Here is a 22,237-nt window from a genome sequence, read left to right on the forward strand (position 1 = left end):
CTTCTTCTCTCACCTATTTCTTTGGTGTAGGTTGCCATCAGAGTTCTATGCTGGGATGCATGGATAGGATGAACATATGCTGAGAAGTGCAGGTCCACTTTGTCAGCTGCCTGTTAGTGACTGTCATTGGTGTTTCTGCTTCTCCTATATAAAGAGTTCAATACCTCAGAAAATTGTTATCTATGTATAAACTTTCTCCCAATGCAGTTTCTTCTGAGAATCAATGCCAGATCATTCTTATCATTATGGAGCAAGTGGAGAATCCTTCCTTTTTCTCTGAAAACTCTATAGTGGTCATGTACTTCTAACAAGGTTTTTTGAGAGCCCTGTCTTTTCAGGGCTGGAAGGAATTTTATGAATGATCTTCATTATTCTCATCTATCAAATGGGACAACAAGAGCACATGAGAAGATGAGGTAATCAGTCGAGGTTATGTTACTAGTGTTAACACAACTGACATCAAGGTTATGTTCTCTCTGCAAGGCTCTCATCTGCAGTATCAACAGATGTTTGCCTTACAGAGCATCTTAGTCGTAAATAAAGAGCAAAACACTATCACCTATATTTTAAATCTATTTCCATATTATTTAGGCTGTAAGTGAATTCAGTCTGTACATCCACATTTTAGTAGTGATTTTATGGGGAGTTTATGCTCCACTCTATTCCATTTACCTCTTGAGTAAATGGCACAGGGACATCAGATTTTATTAACAAGTTGCTGGCACTACTCTGGGCAGGTTCTAAACTATTCTAACCTGATTAGTCTATTAATAAGTAGATAAATGCACCATTACCTGCCAACTGAGTCTTGCTCTGTTCCATGTGTATCCTCAGGGTGAGATTCTCTTAGTCTCCTGCTTATGGTCTATCTTCATGATCCATCATGTCCCATGACAACCTCCTTCTTCCCTTCTCCTTTGTCCTTCTCCCTTGTTTTCCCTATATGACATCTCCCCACTGTATCCTAAGTTCTACCTTCCTCTCTCCCCTCTCCAGTCACAAGCACACTCACCAATCAGACATTATTGGCTAGAATTCTTTATAGGACATTGGTCAATACAATGTCCATGTCCAGATTTCAACCTGACCTTGGGGCAGAGAACTCAGCATCTGAATACAGGGTGCACAAGACCAACCCCAATACCATTGCACACATGTCATAACACATTCAGAAGTGATCAGTTCTTACATGTTCCAGTAAACTTGTTTTAATGAGTGAAAGTGAAATTCTTGAAGGAAACTAAATTAGAAAGAAAGACTGTATGTAAAAGTATTTCAGTGACTCCAAATTCACTTAGAATTCATTAGCATAAAACTGTTCAAAATGGTGCCCAGCAAAAGGATTATTGAAATACTTCTAAAGGATGAGGTAGAAGTATATGACTTGGGTCATTGATATTCCATGCTGGCACTTCAGATGTCGTTAAGCTATAGAAATATAACATAAGCTGCTAAGGAAGATTATTGGAGAGTCATCACAACACTTTGTACATGGTAGGTGCTGAATCACAGTAAGATGTTGTAGAAACTAATGGCTGGTCTCGCTTTATGCATTCTGGCATAAAGCTCCTAAAGTTCTTGCAATTTTCAAAGTAACAAATGTCTCCTGCATGGCAGTAAGGTGACTGAAGACTCAGTCCACTGGTGGTCTCAACATGGGAACTGGTCACCACAGCAAGATCAAAGCATGGTTACACGATTGGTACCTCAGTCAGAAACCAATGAAGCTTTCACAACCAATGAAGGGATGAAAGTTAAGTTGGTCAGTGATGCTAACTGATCCAGCTTATTTATTGAAGCCTCCATGTAAAAACAAAAAGACAGGGTTTGGGAAGTTTCATTTAGCCTGTGGTGCCTCCTGGAGAGCAGAGCACTAGAAAGGGCATGGGAGCTGTGTGGACCTTCTTCCTTACCTTGTTGTAACCATTAAAATATGCTGGCAAATCTTAGGAAGATATTGCACTGAGTTCTGTGGGAGGCACTAGCAACCTGTTTACCCTGAGGAGGAGAATTCCAGGAACTTGGTTTCTACATTGGTGGTTGGTCAGAAGCATGGGAAAATAAACTGAGCTCACATTAGAAGGGAGACCTTTAACCTGTGGGATCTGGTGACAATGGCAGACACAGAACCCAGACTGATCTATACTGAACTAAGGCTACAAAGCTGCATGTATTACAGACTGACCTGCTTGCTTGGACTATGTGGAAATTTTTTTATGTTATACTTTCTGATCTCCTGTGTTGGCATATTTTTCTGTATTCTTAGAGATAGGTAATCAGACATAAATACAAAAGAAATAAAAGCAATCCTCTTCTTCATGCGATTCTCTGTGTTCCTATTCAAAAGATATGTTTATTTAGTTATTCTTGAAGTATTAAGTTCAGTGTGTGTCTGTGCTGGGCAGTTGAAATGGTTGTTATATGAACAGAAGGCAAGGAATGAATAAATTAAGATGAACAGTGGACTGAAGGCAAGGGACACAAACTTAATGGTCACATGCTATGCCACTGCCATGTTTTCTACCTGCCTGTTTCTTCTGCATTATGTGTACTGTATTGAGACTACTTGTGTTTCATAATATTCCTCTCAGCAGCTATCAGGTGATACCATCAAAGAATCTATTTCTTCAAAAGAGGCAAAGAACAGTAAACATGGACACAAAACAAGCTTTTGCTGATGACTTATACAGCTCAGGGATTGCAGCCATTAGAATGGAAAGGGTGGAATGAAGGAAGACTCCAAGGGCCAGAGTTCCAGTGACCTAGAAGAAAAGCATTTGGGAAAGTTCTCCAGGAAGCATCCCGTCCTCTTCTTCTTTCTCCCCTGCTCCCTTTTAATTCCTTGCAGCTGGGATTTAGAAAACCCAGTTCCCCCATCTAGCTTTCTTGTTATTTGTAAATATTTTCATTGGGTCCCAGCGTGATTGTTCCGTGACTTCTGTCTAGCTTTGTTCATGGAATCTATTCACCCAGAGCTCTTGCAGGACAAGCTGGGCTAGAAAAGACATGTTTAACTACCCCCTGAACTTGGGCTTCTATTTAGAAGGGAAAGTAGGAAGGATTCTTGGAGTAGATTTAGTTATTTGATTAAAACACTAACTGCGTGTACTTAAAAACAATAAACACCTATGGTTTGAAGTTAGGACACTTTAAAAGTAAAGGCATGTCTATTTTTTTAATTTGATGTGCATGAATATTCTGCCTATATATGTATAAATGCATATGTGTGTGTGTGTGTGTGTGTGTGTAAGTGTGTGTGTGTATGTAAGTATACCTGGTGATCATGAAGGTCAAAAGAAGATAGCCTTGGATCCTCTGGGTCTGGAGTTAAAGATGATTGTGAGCTGCCATATAGGTGCTGGGAATAAAACTCATGCCCCCTGGAAGAGCAACCTGTGCCATCTCTCAATCATCTTAACCACTGAGCCATCTTTGAGCCCCTCATAGTCCTTTGAAAGTATTATTATTATTATTATTATTATTATTATTGTTGTCATTATTATTATTAATTACTGTATGTGTGTGTATGTATGTCTGCATGCAGACACATACATGTATTCTTTTATGAGGCTTCTGGGGATTGAACTCAGGCAGGTCTTGTGTAGCAAGGGACTTTAACCCAGTAATCCATCTTTCTAGTCCTGCCTGTCATAATTTTGTTAGTGAATGGTAAATGATGTCTCAGTTAAGTCCACAAACACCTACAGGACTTGAAACCTCATTTCCATGGTCTTGGGCACAGGGCACTAGAAAACAGAGGCCACCATTTCCCAAGAGTTATTTTCTTCCTTAGTGGAAAAGGAGTGTTTTCTTCACAGACATTAGCAAACTGACAAGCAGACAATAGAGAGCCATACCTCCCAGAGCTCCCGAACATATATCTGTCTCCCACAGGGACCATCAGGACATGCCATCATGAAACCAGATTTCCAGGGTGCCCCCAAAGTTCTATAGAGAGTGTGAGACTTTTCCTGGTTTGATGTTCTTCAGTACCTACTGAAGTAGCTGTTTACACACGTTTTGTTTTTGAGGCATACTCAGCTATGTAATTAACCCTGCCATTATCTAGTTGTGAAATAGGTATGATGTGATCACAGAGTTAAATAAAACATGGGGCTACATAGTCAGGACTGGAAACAACAAGGCAAACAAACCAGAAGAAGAACAAGACACCTGCTCAGAAGAAACCAAATGCTGGGAAGGCAGGGTTCCCCTCCTATTACTTTCTCTGAGTCCATGGGAAGCTCTAGCACTGAGCCCACAGTGCTTCTTGGGGCAGGCAGCAAGTCACACACTTGACTGTCACAAGAAGCTCGGAAAGGACATGTTCAAATCGAGGGGGCATTTACTTTTCCAAACCAAAATTTGATAAATGTGCTGTATATTTTCTCAGGAAAAATCCTAAGGCCAAATTCCTCATTTAGAGACAAAACTGTCAACTGTCCCTTGAAACAATAAAACCCTTGAAGTGTTTGAGATTATCATTTTTTTCTACCCCACAAAAGCCATTGAATTGCACATCTTTGAGATATAAATTTCAAGTTCATTTATGACTTCCTAAGTCTGGGCAAAATTGGTAGTAAATAGCCCATTACCTGGAGAAATATCTCCATAGACAGTCAGGTCTTAAGCTATTTTAGTATATCATTTTAATCATTTTTCAAATGACAGTTAACATTACAAAATATTATGTTTAGATAAGAGGTAATTTTCAAGGAAGTTTAGAAATTTGTGGTAAAAGTGATCATAGTAAATTATATTTAATCTTGTCTGATAGCCCCATAAAGTAATGGAATTTATTTCTTGATGATGAAGTTCAATTTGAGTGACAGTTTCTCAGCTATCTATATGGATATTAAGAGATTGTTGCACACGCAATCAGTCCATAATACTAATATTATGGTTCTTAATAGACCTTTCAAAAATGAAAAAAAAAATACCTTGCCCTTTTGGCTGCTATTCAACCATGCTATGCTATTCGAAATCAACACCGAAGTCTGCTACGTGGTATAGTGCCAGTGGGTTGTAGAAGAGACCAACTGTGTGAACCTTGACTGTGAAGACCTGTCCAGGCAGTGCAGCTTGAGGCAAGGAGGAACACTCCATACTTTACTGAGCCTGACTCTCCTGCGATATTTAAGGGTAATCCTGTAGATATGCAATGTCCTCTGGTAGAATTGATTTCCTCCTTCTTCCCTTCAGGATTTAAGTATTCCAGTTCAGATTTCTCTTGTTTTAATAGTTTACAAAAAAAAAAAGTTTCTTATCTTGGTCACTTAGCTGCTCTGGACTGTTTCTAGACTTTTCTCTGGCTTTCTGTGGCTGTTGGGTATGAAAATGGAGCTGAGTTTGGAGGCTTTCAAGTGTTAGCCTGAGTCAGACTTAGACTGGGTTTTCTGTTGTTTCTAGCTGTGGGTGTCAGTGACTCAGACTCCCTCCAGGACTCCTGTTCTGGCTACTCTGTGATTGCTCACTTTCCTAAGACAATCTTCACTGGGATCAGAAGCCTGAAGCACTTTCCAGTCTTAACCCCCAGGTGATGCAGTAGCAGCTGGCTTCCTGGGATGGTGGACGATGGCCGAGTGTTCTGTGCTGAGCGTGACATGAATGGTTTCCTTCCGCCAACTAGGTTATGCTTTAGGAAAAACCTAATTTTGCTAGTCTCTGTAAAACAATCTCCTTGAAAGTGAGTCCAGCTTCAGGAGACCAGGAAGGTCTGGAGCACGTACTTCAGAGTGTGTCATCTGCCAGCAACTCAGGAGATCATGATCAGGCAGCAGGACTCCCTGAGGTGAAACTGTGAAATAAAGAGGTCCTGAGACCATTGCTAACTCACGAGAAGGAGCCACTGAATCTCCAGTAACCCAGAGATTGTCCTTTAAACAGTGTTACTGACATTGGTCCTAGCTTGGAGCCTTCAGCTTCTGGACTTCTGCTTCTGGACACAATGATTTTACTGACCTGTGTCCTAGGCCACAGTTTGACTCGTGACCTCAGTTCTCTGGATATTCTAATTGTTGACCTGCAGTTTGTTCAGCTTCTTTCTTATTGTGAAGACCAGTGTGTTACTTGTCAGATTGGAACCATGATGAGAATAATCAGCTTCAGCAATTATTTTTTTGTGTATGATAATGATATACTCATGGACAAATTGATATTTAAGACAGCCAGCCACCTCAATATATGGCATAAGAAGTTTATAATAAATGATATACCTCTTTAGTATTCCTAAAGCCATGTTTGTTTTTAAAAGCCGAGACTGAATAAATAAATCACTAGAACAGTCGGTCAAGGTACTGCAGTGAGTGTTGGGGTCTTGTAGTTGTTTATTGGCTGCTCTTCCATTCATTGCTTCACCCAGTGAGGCTTAGATCACTGCTCTGATGTGAAGAGTCTGACTTGAAATACCCAAGTGAAAATACTTGGACGTCGTTGGGCACTATATAGGAAAATCAGGCAAGGCTGAGGCTCTTGTATCATAAAGAATGTTAGATGGGGCCAAATCACCAACAGTAGTTGAAAAAGAGTATCTGAGAAAAGTGAGATGTCAGTGGTTTAGTTACATTCCCAATGCAAAAGGATCATTCTATGGGGACCCGTTATAAAAAAATGAATTAAGATATGAAAAAATCTGGTTTATAGTAGGCTACTCAACAAACTTCTATTCCCATCCTATGAACCTTCCTTTTTTTTCCCTCTCAAAGTCTACTTTCTATTTAAATGAGCAATTTTGAAAAGAAAAATTGTGACAGAAGAAAATTGGCAATATTGAAGTATCAGTAATGTTACCATATTCATCTTTCAGTTGGCTCCAAACACTTGCTCACGCTGTATGTGACTATTCCGATGTTGAGTTTAGATCTGCTCATCAGTGTGACTGTTAACTTTTTATTCACTCTCAGGACTACCATGTGAGTGATCTCTACAGAATGTCTCCTCTATACCACTAATTATCAAACCTTTCTGCCACTATCACTCCTAAGAAACAGCGTTCTCTTGTGAAGAATGTTTGCCCTATAGGAAGTCTGGATAGCTATTTAAATACTGACCTTGACTTATTTCCACCAAGAAATACTTAACTACATACTTGTTTGTTAAATACCAAACTGTTAACTATTAGAAGAGCAGCATCCCATAGACACAGTGGTCTGCCATTCTCTTCAGTCATCTACAAACTGAAAGACTTCCAAGCCCTTGCTGATCAAAGTGTGGCCAGATTATCACAGTGTCTGTTTATTAGTGATTCATGTGCCCCCAAACTCAGTAGCATCAAAAAAGCACACCGTCTGGATCTAGTTTAATTGAGTGCCCGTGACTCAGAGATTCTCACAGACACCCATCACGGTGTAAGAATAGGAGCTGCAGTCATCTCAAGGCTGAATTTTGGACAAATCTGCTCCCAGGCTCACTGAGGTTCCCCGGGGGTAGTGGGCAGGTCTTTTCCCTGGAGTTCAGTTACTTACTATGTGGATCTCAGAATAGGGCAGTTTACAGCTGGGAAGAGTGCTCTCTTCACACAGAAACTAAGCTCTTTGTAACCTTTCTCAGACATAACCTTTCTACTCTTTAGAAACCAGGCCATAGGCCAGATCTATAGAGGATGACAAGGACTACCAAGGGGATAATGGAGATCTACTCTCGAGGCTTCTTATGAGTTAGTATGAACTGAGACCTTGTTTGAAATGCAGTATCATGGAACTAATTGGCAAAATTCTCAGGAGGCCCAGGTCCATATCCAAGTTTGCTGTCTCCATTTTTCTGTTGCTGTGATAAAATATACTGAAAAACAGTAGATTGAGGGAGGAAGTGTTTATTTTGCTCATATGTAGTTCCAGGTTAGAGTCCACCATATCCAGGAAGTCCCAGAACAGGAGCATACCAGAGCTGGCTCACTGTTGTCAAGAAGCACAGAGCAACAAATGCATGTTGTGGCTCAGTTCACATTCTTGATTTTATATAGCCCAAGATCCACAGCCCAGGGCTGTGTAATGTCATCACAATGGGCAGGGCTTCCCACCTCAGTTATCTTAATCAAAATAACCTTCCCAAAAGCCAGAGGTCCACTGACCAGTTGGGTTGAGATTGTGACAAGTTAATATCATCTGACCTCATAGTTGGAGAGCCTGTCCCCATGAGCAGGGTCCATTCCGTCTATTCTGTTGCAGGAGCTGTTTTCTCAATTTTTCTTATATACTGGTTACTTTTTACTAAACTCAAAGATCAGCTTTCTAGGCAATCCCCTTCTCACTTATTCAACAAATATGTAAAAAGGAAAAGTCACTAGAGCACGCATGACTTGGATGCGATTGTCAGATTGAGACTAGAGTTGGTCGAATAAGGAAGATACAGAGGGTATAAGAACTGAGACCGAAAGATGATGGATGGCATGAAATTAAAGAGGTAGCTGGAGAGCTGGTTCAGTGCTTTAGAGTACTTGCTGCTCTTGTAGAGGACCTGGAGTTAATCCCCAGTATGCACGTGGTGGCTGGCTCACAGCTGTTTGTAACTCCATTCCCAGGGGATCTGATACCCTCTTGTGATCTCAATCAGCCATGCACATGATATACACATATACATATAATTATAAATTGTATAATTATACAATTATAAAATAAATAAGGGTAAAATCAATGATAAGACTTTAAAGAGGTTAATTATGAAAAAGAAGATTATAGTTCTGTTTCTTTGACAACCCTTATTCTTGAACAACTGTTTACCATCCAGCATATTAATGATCCTATATGTAACACAATATATATTATATTACATATATTAATTATAATGCTAATCACCCTTTATTGCCTGGATTTATTTAATTCTACCTATCAAATCACAGCAGTGTTGGACAGATTTTAGAAATATAGCCACTAGATCACTTCAGTACAAAAATGTGAGTGCACTGAATTTCAGCACTTAAATTATCCTGTCCCATTTACTTTGTCTCAACAAATCCAACAGTCTATGTGTAAAACTCTACTATTTCCATAAAAGACACCTTACGTTTGAGACAATGTCTTTCTATGTAACCTGAGTGGCACCATCATCCTGCCTCAGCCTCCCAAATGTCTGGACTATAGGCATGTAGTACCATGTCTTCCTTGCCTCACTATTAAAACTGTAAGTATGTATGTAAACCTACAAATCAGGGGTATACATAATGATGGCAAGTACTTGCTTCATGATTTTACTGCTTTTGATTTTCAGTTATAATATTGAAGCAAGTGTCTTCTATGCATGAGAGTGGAGCTGCACCCATGAATCTCAATAATATGGTTACCCAAATAAGACCTAAAAAGTGGAGAGATAGATTAGCATGCCAACATGCACAGGGGAAACTCATCAGGCTCTATACAGTAGATGAAGAGCTATAGGCAATTAGTGGCTGTTGAAAGGAAGAATAAGCCTTCCCCGAGAAGAGGCTCCTGATAAATTATCCAAGCCCAAGTAGTCAGCCCTTAACAGATGTGCAAATGACAACACTAACACCAAATGGACTCAGGAGATTGTATTTGTGTGTGTGTGTGTGTGTGTGTGTGTGTGTGTGTGTGTGTGTGTGTGTGTATAAAACACTAATAATTTAAGAATAAGAAAACATGATTTTGAGAAGGTAGGGCACTGGGATACTAGAGGAATTGGAGGCAGAGTGGAAATGATGTAAATAAAGTACTCACATGAAGTTCCCATGATTCTTTTCTGTCTATATCTAAGAACTGAAAACATTGTGCACGAGACTTTCTGAATACTTGGTCAACTGTATTTGCTTATGTTACATGGCTAACTTGAAAATGGCTGATAGATGAATTCATACAAAAAAGGTAGAAAATCCTTGGGTTTAAATTAATTGATTCTTGACTTGAAAAGGTGAGAGACTATTTTAACACTGAAAACTAAACTTTAAAATGCCCCTGTTGGCTGGAGAGATGGCTCGATGACGAAGAACTCTGGCTGCTCTTCTAGAGCACATTGTTCAATTCCCAGAACCCACACGGAAGCTCTCAACCATCTGTAATGCTGAAGGCACCCAGCATGCAAGTGGGACACAGGAGTACATGCAGCCAAAAACATCTATACACATAAAATTCCAATAAATGCATTTTAAAATGTTCCTGTTACTTTACTAACAGTGAAAAGGGAAATAAAACCTGTGTATTTGAAACCAGTTATATAGTTCACCAAAGAATTTGCTGATATTGATAGACCAGTAACATAACTAGTGTAAGGCTTACACAGATTTCACTGTTAATGAATATAATTTGTACTTGAGAAAGTATAGCCACAGGTAACTGCCATATTTAAGGATAAATAATTATTGGGAAAAGAGTCAGTGAAGTGTGAGCACTTCTATCTGTGTAGGTTGCCATAACTCCAAGACTTCAGAAAAAATAAGGCATTCCTTGAGAATCACTTGGTTATCAGGAGTTTATAGCAAAAGCTATTTCATACTAAAGGGGTATCATGCATTTTTCCTGTTAGCCCAATTTATATTGCAATCATTTATATGATAGAGTTTGGGTTTGGATCTTAAATGCCTTCCAATGGCCCATGTGTGCAAGGCTTGATTTTTAACTTTGTTATAGAACTGGGACGTGGAAACATTTAAAATGTACAGCCTTCTAGAAGGATGTTGACTCGCTGGGCAGTATGTCTTGTTACTGGGATAACAGCCTCTGTCTGTTTCTCATCCATTGACACTTAAACAGGCCTCCTTCATATGCACTTCCCCTGTGAAGTATTATTCTGCCACATCCCCTAAGTGTGTTATGTGAAAACATGAGCCAAAATAAACCTTAACACCATATAAATTGGTTATCTCAGTCATTTCAACATAGTGGTAGAATGTCTTAGTCACTGCTTTATTGTTGTGATGAAACACCATGACCAAAAGTAACTTGCAGGGGGTGGAGGATTTATTTGGCTTACAATTCTATGTAGAAGTTATGTCCTGGTTCTTCCTCCAAGCCCCTTGCTCCCATAAATATGACTCAAACTCAAAATATATTTACAGATTCCTTGGTCATATAGCTGTGCTCTTTCCTAGTTGGAAACTAAGAGGAGAACATGACCTTAAAAAGGCTTATCTAACCTCTTTTTCTTTTCCCGTGAACTTAATGATGGAATTGCATATAATTTGATTTATAGCTTTCAGGACATTTGGAATTTATATCATGGGCTTTACAGTAGGAATATGTAACTGGGAGACAGCAGGCTTTATTCACTCACCTTGATATTAATATATAAAAGGGTGAAACTACAGAGGGCTTTATAAGAGGTATCTTACCTAGTCCTCCACATGACAAGACAACATGAGAAATGCCCCTATTTGTAAGATGCATTTAGCCACTCATGTGCATATTGACTAATGTAAAGACAGTTATTTTTTTTAAAAGGGTGGCATCATTTAATAAAAATTATATTTATGTTCCAAGGCAAACATATTGTTTTTTGTGTATTATTTTGTGAGTGCATGTGTATGATGCACACACATATGTGTGTGTATGTATGTATGTACGTATGCATACATACATATATACATACGTACATACATACATACATGCATCAGTAAAGGCATGTGTGTGCCACAGCATGCATGGGAAGATCAGAGGGCAACTTTCAGGAGTCAGTTATTTCCTTCTACAAAGAGATCAAGGACAGAACTCATGTTAAAAGGTTTGCACAGCAAGTATTTGTACCTTATAACCTAGAATGTAATTTTAATTTTTATTAAATGGTGAGAGTCCAAATTCCAATTTCTGGTAAGCCAAGTAAAATTCATGTTGGCTTTGGATTTCACTGTTTAGCTGCAAGCTTTCTGCTAGCTACACTTTATGCTGAAGCTGTTGAGCAGCAATTGTCTGTCTTGTTATGGCCCATATGATTTCCTCATAGCAAAAATGATTTACTAAGCACACAGTCTCAAGGAAGAAAAAGAGTATGTTAAGGTGGAAGGAAATGCTGGGATTTTACAGGCGCGCAGTAATGTTTTCTCATAATGTGATACCTGAAATGGAACCGCAGTGGGAAACGGAGGAGACAAGCACATGAGGCCTGGGCTAAATGCAGTCTCAGTGAACAGGAGTCCTCTGTTTCACAGAACTTGCTTTGGCGTGCCTATCAAGCCACATAGCACATAGAAAAAATGAATGCAATCTCATGATTTTTCTTTGTTTTGGGGCACTAGAAGTCCTATACACCAATTTGTTTACCTACAGACCACAGGTAGATTATGTCAAAGGCAGACTTTGACCTTGGACCATGTTCTGCCTTGAGTTTTAATTCTCTGTTTTAAAACAAATTATTGATTTTTGTTTATGTGTATGGGTGTTTTGCCTGCATGTATGTCTGTGCACCACTTATAGGCCCAGTCCCCTCAGATCTCCTGGAACTGGATTTAGAGATGATTTTTAAGTTACCCTGTGGATGCTGGAAATTTCACTCTAGTCCTTTGGTAGAAAGGCAAGTTCTATCTATCACTGAACCATCTTTCCAGCCCCCTCAGTTCTTTGGTTAATTGAAAATTTGACTGTATTCTTCCTTGAACTCTGTCACACTAATTCATAACTGTTGCATTCTTTCAGAGGAAAAGGGCCCTGTGGGGCCAGCGTGATGGCTCTGGTAAATGTCAGTAAATATGCTTTCTGCCAAGCCCAATGGCCTTACTTTGATCCATGAGAGTCACATGGTGGGGTTGATTCTCAAATGACTTTTACTTATGTCTAGGACACCTATAACCCCCCACCCTCTACACAGATAAATACACTAGAGAAATAAATGTATTTTGAAAATGGTTTTAAAAAGGATTGTTTGGAAGAAAACAGACCTTGAAAAAAATATGTTGTTGGGAATCGTTGCTCTTTCTAGGTCCTTCATTTCAAATTTTGTATAAACCCACTCCATCACTTGTCAGAAATTACAGGAAAGTTTCAGCACTTTCCCCAGAGGCCAACAACATGTTTGGCTCAAACCTGAGGGTTGGAAGACTCAGTGTGAAGGCAAAATACACATCAGGAATTATAAAGATCAGAATAAGGCGTGGAGAATGAGAAGAGAAAGGAGAAGATGCCATCACTTTGAATCAGTCAGTCCAGACACTGACACTGGGGAAGTGGAGATGAGGTTTGTTTGGTCTCTTTGTTTAATTCTTTTCACTGGGTGTTTGCGGAACACCTGTGCTGTGCTAGGACAAGTTAATCGCCTATGAGCAAACAGAATCATGTGTGCACTGTGACTCACAGCTTGAAGTCCGCTTCCCGTTTGGATGCTATCTTATACTCTGTAAATTTCAGGTAGGGAGAGTCTATACCAGTTACTCAGTGCCAGAGTCCTGCAAATGAATAGCCATGGGATTATCTGCTTGGGAAGGCTTCAGTCTTCTGGTTGTTTCTTCCTGATAATTTTTCTTCCTTTCAAGTCTTATACCACCAGCCCACACAAAGCTCCAGGCTTCTTGAAGGGTCCAATCTGGAGCATAGCTGGTGTCCAGTCATTGGACATATTTTGACCGAGTAGATGCTATGTGCCAAGTACTCCTCTAGAACTTAGCAAGCAGTGGTAATTAGGCAGACCAAGTTCCTAGTGCTTGGAAACTCCTTTACACACAAGTAATAAGCAAATTGATTTCAATAAGTCATAAATATTGCTCAGGAAACAAGTCATGAAACTCAGTCTAATTGGGAATGAGGCCTGAGCATGTGTAAACAGGAATGGATTCTCCATGCTCATAGCATGGAAGCTCTGAGCTTGAGGAGGTACCCCACTGCCAGTATCCTCAGAGTAAAGTCACAGGACTATAAAACCCTAGCTGAGAGAACCACAGGTTCCTGCCACTGTGGTAAAGTTCCTCTGTTCTTGGTGAAGTTATCACAAGGACTGAGATGAATCATAGCATGAAAAGGGTTGGGCAGCCATTGCAGTAGCACTGTGATTCAGTTTTTGGTGAATTTCTCATATTCCCAGAGTTCATCACTATCATAACCACACCTTAGTTCTGAAAGAAAGACGTGAGTAACAGACAAGAACTCCTGGAACACAACAGCAGCCAATCACAGAAATCAGCACATGCAGCAATCTGGAAGAGACTATTTACTGTCCTGGAGGACCCAGGGATAGACACACATCTATACTCATTATCTATATCAACAGGTTTAACCATGTTACTTTCCCCCACACTCTCTAACCATGACTCAATAGACTCTGAATGTTTTGTTTTTAGCAGCAAAAGATTTTCTTACTTGAATCATTTCTCTTTGTTCTTATTGATTAGTTGAAAAAAAATATGTATTAGATGCTACCACTATACAGGACGTTAGTACGTACTAACCCTTGACTAATGTCGTTTTTGGAAGTCTGTTTATTAATTTATTTGAGAGCTTCTATGTCAAAGATCTTAAAACATGACTAAAATTTTAAAAAGTGTTTAAGAAAGACTTTGCAATATAGTAGAGCAGTGAGAATGGCTTTCCTGGGGGTTTATTTACTTAAGTAAGAAGATATATGTACATACACACACATATATATTTGTAATATATATCACAAATCATTCCTACTATGCAATGGCACAAAATTCAGCGATGTCATAAGATAGAAATGTAAAGTACTACAGAAGCTTCATGGATCAACATAGGAGACTAGAGTCAGTAAGCTGGGAATAGTCCACCAAGAAAAATGCAGAGGCTTTGGAGAAGTGATGGACGGTGGTGGTCCACGAGTGCATGCTCAGAGCTCGACCCAGGTGGGGTGTTTTTATGGACATAGCAGACATTTGGGGACAGGCACCTATTGTCCATTTGGAGACTTGTCGGCGAGAAGATCATGCTGACCTTGTTCCATGCGTGTAATGGCGTGGGAAATTCCGTCAGCTCCAGAGGCTGACTGAAGAGCACGAGCTTTACCCACTGGTTTTCTTTGCTCATCAGTGGATCTATGAGCATTGTTGATATTTGTAAATATTGTTTGGAATTTGAACTCTGTCTTGATGACTTATAAGGTATGTGGGTAAATTTGAACACAAAGACTTCGAGAAAGCCTCTGGCTTGGTCACAGTCACTGCAAGGTTACTGAAGTAGCATAATACTAATTAAAAAAAAAAAAGCTTGAGACTCGCTGAGTTCATATCCTTCTGTTTGGAGCACCATAAAGAGTACTAATTTTAACCTGTTACTGTCTGAGTGATTTATTCTTTATGCTTTTTACTAAGATGCAGATGTTACTTTAATGTCTTAGAGAATTTTAAAAGTGTGCCTTTAACTTCTTAATTTTCCATTTATTTTATTTTTTTACTTTTTAAACCTTTTTTTTATTATGTATTTTCTTTATTACATTTCAAATGATATCTCCTTTCCTGGTTACCCCTCTGAAAAAAATATCAAAAACAAAAACAAAAATAAAAACAAAAACAAAAAACAAACCGTTTCCTCCCCCTGCTCACCAACCCACCCTCTCCCACTTCCTGGCCCTGGCATTCCCCTACACTGGGACATAAATCTTCCCAGGACCATATTTTCGTTATGTTTTTGAAAATTGTACTCTAGAGTCGAACTTTTTCCTTTCTTCTCTGTCTGTCTATCTGTCTGTCTTCTCCTTGTCTGGCTCTTCTCTCTGTAAGTCCGCCTATGTATTAGCATTGAACCCAGAACACTATGGGCAAGCACTCTATTCACCTAGCACTATTTCCAGCAGCTCTCTGGTGAAGGAGATTTTATCTATCCCTGTTTGTTCACACAGTCATTGTTCACCTGCAGTTATGAGTTAACTCGTCAGCAGGAAGTCCTTTTGCATGAAAGCACATTTCTGATGACAATAGGCTTCTGTTTGTGGTTTGAGTCACTCAAGAATGAATGCCTTTGATAAGTCTAGAGACCTATATATCTGAATCCATTCTATGTCTTAAAGAGAGAATTGGTATGGCCAGCTTTTTGGGTTACTATCCCAAGTGGAAGAGTGGTTTTTTTTTTTTCAAAAACTGTAATGAATGTGAGTAGGCCCTCTTGTGGACAGCCAGGTCCCTGCCACCCAATTTGGTTAACTTAGAAGCAAATAAATTATCTAGTGTTTTTTTATGTAGATGCAGTCAGAAGGATTGACATTTTCTACTTTTTCTTAACCTTTTCCCTGCAGTTTTCCATTCTTTTTGAAAGATGAATGCAATAATACCTGCAGGACAGGGTAATTAGATTTTTCTAATGAATGCTGATTTTTTTTTCTCACTGTGTTGCATGCTATCATTTAATAAGCCAATTATTTATAAAACTAATAAGGATTCCTTGATTTCTTCACTCTCTTTGTTGTCACACCCAGTTCCATATTAGTATTGATAAGTTAATCCAGAAATTGAATGCATTTCTTAATAAACAACTTGGCATTTGATGGGTGTGTTTAGGGAGCTTCATTGGGGTTTTGGCTGTTTAGTAGCCTGGTGCATATGTCAGGAAGTGAGTTCTTGATTCTGTCTGCTACTAGGAGTCAACAATTTCCGGAGTGGGTGAGACAAGAGCACACATGTGTGGACGCGCATGTACACACACACACACACACACACACACACACACACACACACACACACACATATGTGTTTGTGTCTAGTGAATTTAAAATTGTGGACTGCAGTCCACAGGATATGAGCGAATTTATAATTTTTGTTGAACATTGAATAATTGGCATGTCTTTCTTCTCTTCCTCTCTGTCATAGGTTAACCTCAGAGCCACTGATGTAAGGCTCATGCGTCAATTGCTCCTCATCAATGAGAGCATCGAGTCCATCAAGTGGATGATTGAGGAAAAAGCCACCATTACCAGCCGAGGCAGCAGTCTCAGTGGCAGCCTGTGTAGCTTGCTGGAGAGTCAGAGTGCCTCCTTACGTGGTAGCTACAACAGCCTCCATGATGGCAGTGACGGGCTGGATGGCATCTCAGTAGGGAGCTACCTGGACACTTTGGCAGATGATGTACCAGGTCATCAGACCCCTTCAGACTTGGATCAGTTCAGTGACAGCTCCATCATAGAGGACTCACAGGCTCTGCACAAGCATCCCAAGTTGGATTCTGAGTACTACTGCTTTGGCTAATGATCCACTTTTTTTGCATGGGACTGGTGTGCAATTAAACTTGTATGTATCCTTCTTCTCTGCTGCTATATTTTTGGTGTGATTTATTTTAATAATTCAATCTTTTTAAAGAAGCTTATTTTTAAACTGCTTAATGAGATTTCTGTTGCTCCTAATATTTCTCATCTAGACTTATTTTTCTCTGTTACATCTCTATTTTTATTTATTGTAATAATCTTTCTCCCTTCTCTTACAGTAGCACAGACAAAGTCGAGGGGGAAAAATAAGCAATAATTGTTTCTGCTTTTGATTTCAGAGTGAGGGGTCAGGGATTATATGAAACACTTTGCTAAATTTTCCAATAAACCAAAGTCTGATCATGTCCTTCATACTGTGGTTTGTGGTGTTAAGTGATTTGAGATTTCTATGTGCCAGAAGATATGAAGATATTTTACTGTTTGTGTATTAAATTACACCAGCTATTTGGACACAGGTAGACATTATTTCAAAGTCAGAATGTGTTGTTGCATGGTGAGCTGTGCTTTTAGACACATATATCCACATCACTGACATTTGGAAGACCCTCCTTGCATAGACTCGATTTAGCCTACTCCACTGTTAACATTATAGATTAGAGTTTTAGAATCAATGAGTTTAACTCAAATCTTGAGTTTGTTTTACAATATGTATTATAGTACTAAATTTCGAAGGAAAATGGGTCATAGTTTTCAAGGTGAGTACAGGCAAAGACCTTTGGATTTCTGTGGGTGGCAGAAAGGAGAGATGGAAAGAATGAAAGAGTAGTTTGTCAGATCTGAAGCAGGATAGTGAAGATTGGTGAATACACAGAGAAAGGTCACCATCTCAGCCACATGGAGCTTTGAGCCAGGCAGGCAGATGAGAAACTTTCCACAGGAAGAAGATGACAGAAATGACTACCACATGTATGTTATGGTCCCTCTAGTAGTTCCTCCCTTCAGGAATTGTCTTTCCCGGTCCCAGGGAATCTGGGAAGTGTCATATTTCATTAGGAATATATTTTGAAAAATTAAAAATAGTTTGAGATTTACAGATATTTTCTTACATATATTTTGACATTAGTAGAAGGCATAAACATGTGCAGTAAGATAAGAGCAGAACCATTATAACTATAAATCTTAATATTATTTTTTCATCCTAAGATGGAAAAATAATTTTTTAGTTTTCTGAATTGATACCTGAATATGTTTTCATTTATATAATGAGTCAAAACACTTCATTTCTCTTTGGGTATTTATCTTGTTTTACTTTATATGTGTGTGTTTGGTGGAGGTAATGTGCACATGGATACCTATGACTGTGGTGGCCAAAGGCATTAGAACCTCTGGAGCTTGCATTATGGGCAGTTGTGAGCCAGCTAACATGGGTTCTAGGGATCAGGCTCTGGTCCTCTGAAGGAGTAGCACAAGCTTTTAATAGCCAGGCCATCTTTCCACAACCATTTAATTTTGATGTGGTGTTATCATTCCTATTCATTATTTTTTCTAGTGAGAAACCTTAATTAAGATTTCAACATATTCTAAAGAATAATACATATCTGTGCACTAAACATTTGACAGTATAAGTCAATAGGATCTTGTATTGCCATCAAGAAATGTCCCTGTTCAAAGAATATTTCCTATCGTTTTTTATATGCTCATTGTATAATTGTCATTTTTTTGTTTCCAAAATACATATCACTCAACTTCCAATTAAAACTTGTCTGGTGTTATATATTGCACTCCCCTTTTAACATGAAATGCTTCTAGTAGCATCATAGCAGTCTCATGATATGAGAACTGACACGAGTTTATGTTTAAGGAAATTGAGGTATAGAACCTAACTGAGGGGGTCATATTTCCCCAGTGTCAAAACCAGGTCTTGAGTTGAACTGAGATCTCTGTTGCTCTTAAAACTGTACTCACTAACCCTTTCTACTGTTTGTTGGCATTAAATAATAAAATGTAAACAAAGGACCAAATATAATCCCACAATTGTAAAATGCAACCAACGGTTTTCCAGGTCACCAATGTCTCCAGGTTTCCCTATTTGAACTACCAAGTTCTTTCTTTAAATCACATATCCAGAGTAAGGCAGTCAAGAGTTTGACTGCCATTCGCCAACTCTTCCTCACATATTTCTCCCCTTTCTGTATACTTTTATTTTTAATTTAGTAAAGGCTGTTTGATTGGCTGTTTCAATCTGCAATCAAGCCAAGAAATTCTTAGCATACATTATCATGTAAAAACTCAAGAGCACACATTGTAACTCCACATAGAGTACATCCTTCAAGCCTGGTGCATGTCCGGAAGAAAGTAATGTACTATATAGGCAGGTGTTTACAACATGATAAAGAGACTATCATTAAGAAGAATAAAGTTGGCATTTCGTAAACAAGAGACAACAAGAGCAAATTCTAACATCTTTTAAGTCCCAAGGGTTGTCTAGAATGAGCTATGCACAAGCAAGTTGCTGTTCGTAGACTATAGCTTCAGACTATGAACTCATTCTGGCAAATTTTTCTTATACCTTCCTTTGTAAACCAACTTCCCTAGCTATTTGTCCATACTACCCATGAATATCACTTCTTTACCAAAAATGAGAAAATCCTAAGTGCACATTGTAAGAGAAGTAGATAGAATAGTTTTTATTTAGATATTGTATTTTATAAGGAACCTGTAGGAGCAGTAGTGGAATACTTTAGATTGTTTTGTGCTCTATGAATAATAAGTTCCAGTATTTTATAATCTTAATACTTTTCCATGATTTTTGGAAGTGGTATTTTTTGCAACCCTGGCTATCCTGCAACTCTCTCTGTAGACTAGACTGACCTTGAACTCAGCAATCCTTCTACCTCTATCCCTGAACCCCAAGTTCTTTAAAGCCATGCACTACCACTACAACATTCAGCTTCTGCCCTGCTGCCCCCCCCAAAACTTACAAATATTTTATGGTTTAAATACTAGAGTTGGTCATACAATAGTGTTTTCAACCTAATTTCACTAAGGAGGGTATGCATTTAAACAAGACTGGTTAGTAATGTTCATTGATCTCAAGAGAATGAATATACATAGAAGTGTCTGATTTTCAAAAAGCCATTTCTGTTACCAACCTCTGATCTTGAGCTTTTGATATTTTGCCTTTATTAGCACCATAAGGAAGTGGGTTAAGAAATTAAAGCAAGAGAGTGTTCCAAACTACTCTGCCTATGCTGAATTTGCCATAGAAATTGGAATTTGCCTGGGTGATGTTACTCTATTTTATGAATTTGCTAGTCTTGTAATAAAACTGAAGTAACTGAACAAAAGGAATTCAGGCAAGCCAATGCTAATCTACTTTTGGCATTATTCGCTACTACCTGGAGTCAGAGTTTAGAGGTCTACAATTTTCAGAGATTCCTTGCAGTTGGGAGGATTATAAGTCACTTGCATAAGCACAAATAACTTCAAGTAAAGTACTTTTTACCCCAACTCCATGAGAACACAGTCACATCCGTGATGATAAAACAAATGACAAATTGGAAACATGGAACCTTACTAACATATCAACTATAATTACATATTTCATCACTCCTCTTTTGGTTTTTTTTGTTTTTTTTTTTTATTTTTATTTTAGATATTTTCTTTATTTACATGTAAATTTCTCCATTCCCAGTTTCCCCTCCAAAAAACAAAGAAACAAACAAAAACAACAAAAACAAACCCCTGTTGCCTCCCACTTCCCCATGCCTGCCACCCCGCCCTCTCCCACTTTCTGGCCCTCGCATTCCCCTACACTGGGGCACCAAACCCTCACAGGGCTGTCTTCTTCTGGACCCAGAATGCCTCTTTCTCCTCTCAATGCAGCCTGCTTGTTCAGACTCAATTGCAGCTATATCTTATCCTAGTCTCCAAACCCCATTGTGCTGACTATGTTCTAATCTAAAAGTTCACTCTGGGGGTTTTATTCAATGTTACAGTTTTACATGACCTTCATTCGAAGAGATTTCTAAATATAGCACCACATTTCACAATCTCTTTCTACTACTCCACTCCCCCATGTCCATCTGCCTGTATAGGTTCTATTCTTATTTTCTGATAAGTAACTCATTTTGAACATATCTAGAATTGTTTCCAATCATCCCAAGTAAGTGGTACTTCTTTCTTGTCAGCCTCAATCCTCTAGTCAATGTAGTCATTCTCTTTCCTCACACAGGGACCAAATTACATAGTAGCTCCATCTAGTTACCCGGTGCCTTATCTAAATCCTAACCAATCACAGCAAAATAATGTGTACCCTGTAACTCCTCCATTCCCTGATGTCATCTTCTATCATAGACTATTTCTCACTGCAAATCATATGGGCATCACTTTTCTTCTCTATCAAGTTTCAAAATATATTCCAACCTCAGAATCTTTACACTTCTCATTTCTTCTTTTGGAAGGGTTCTTTGTAGGCATCTTCTTCTACTTCTTACAGTTCTCTGGGGTTTCCATTCACATAACACATCATAACATGTGCCCCATAGCAGTCCAGAACACTCTATATTTATACTCATAGCTGTTACTGTCACCCAATCTAATTTTTGTGTACATTCTTTGCTTTTCTAAAACAAAGCAAAGGATTAAGAGAGCAGGAATGTTGCTTTATTCACTTCATTATTTTCAACCACTTACAAGAGTATCTTCCACACAGTAGATACCCAGTGAAGCACTTTTACATGTATGCATGGTGTGTTCTGGAAGCATGACACAGTGACTGTGCTAAGTCAGAGTAATACAAAAATGAGTAAGTCTTGACATCAATGAGACCACCTGTCTAGTATATTTCTCTGCAATGAAGAAAAAAGTTCTTACTCCTACCACTAAAAATATTTGTCTTCATCTGTGAATGGATGACCTTGATGCCAAAGGAACTTTGAAGATAAAAACTATGAAGTTAAAGACCTTGAGATGAGCTGGGCCAGTGCCCAAGCAGACCTTGGGCACAAATTTTGCAGCCAGTCCCACAACACCCAGAAGAAGCTCCACTTCCAGGCTCTCTAACATGCCCAGGATCATAGGATCAGAGGTGAGGAGGACAAAACATCTGTCCCAACACCAGGAGTAACTGGGACGCAGTAACAGTGGGACGCAGGCATGCAAGAACTCTGCTAGCCCAGTGGCATGGGTTGCTTCTGGTCTGTGTTGGCCGGCGCTCTGA

General features: G+C 39.0%; 1 protein-coding gene across 1 annotated transcript in view; it reads left to right on the forward strand.

The window, feature by feature from the left end:
- Nucleotides 1-18,768, forward strand: part of Lurap1l (leucine rich adaptor protein 1 like) — a 41,074-nt gene extending 22,306 nt beyond the window's left edge. Inside the window, exon 2 of the mRNA XM_031377735.1 lies at nucleotides 16,685-18,768. Within this exon, the coding sequence (XP_031233595.1) occupies nucleotides 16,685-17,059 (375 nt within the window). The 3' untranslated portion in view covers nucleotides 17,060-18,768. The remainder of the gene's footprint in view (nucleotides 1-16,684) is intronic.
- Nucleotides 18,769-22,237: the final 3,469 nt, after the last annotated feature.

This window comes from Mastomys coucha, unplaced genomic scaffold, assembly GCF_008632895.1.
Source record: "Mastomys coucha isolate ucsf_1 unplaced genomic scaffold, UCSF_Mcou_1 pScaffold18, whole genome shotgun sequence".
NCBI classification, from domain to species: Eukaryota; Metazoa; Chordata; class Mammalia; order Rodentia; family Muridae; genus Mastomys; species Mastomys coucha.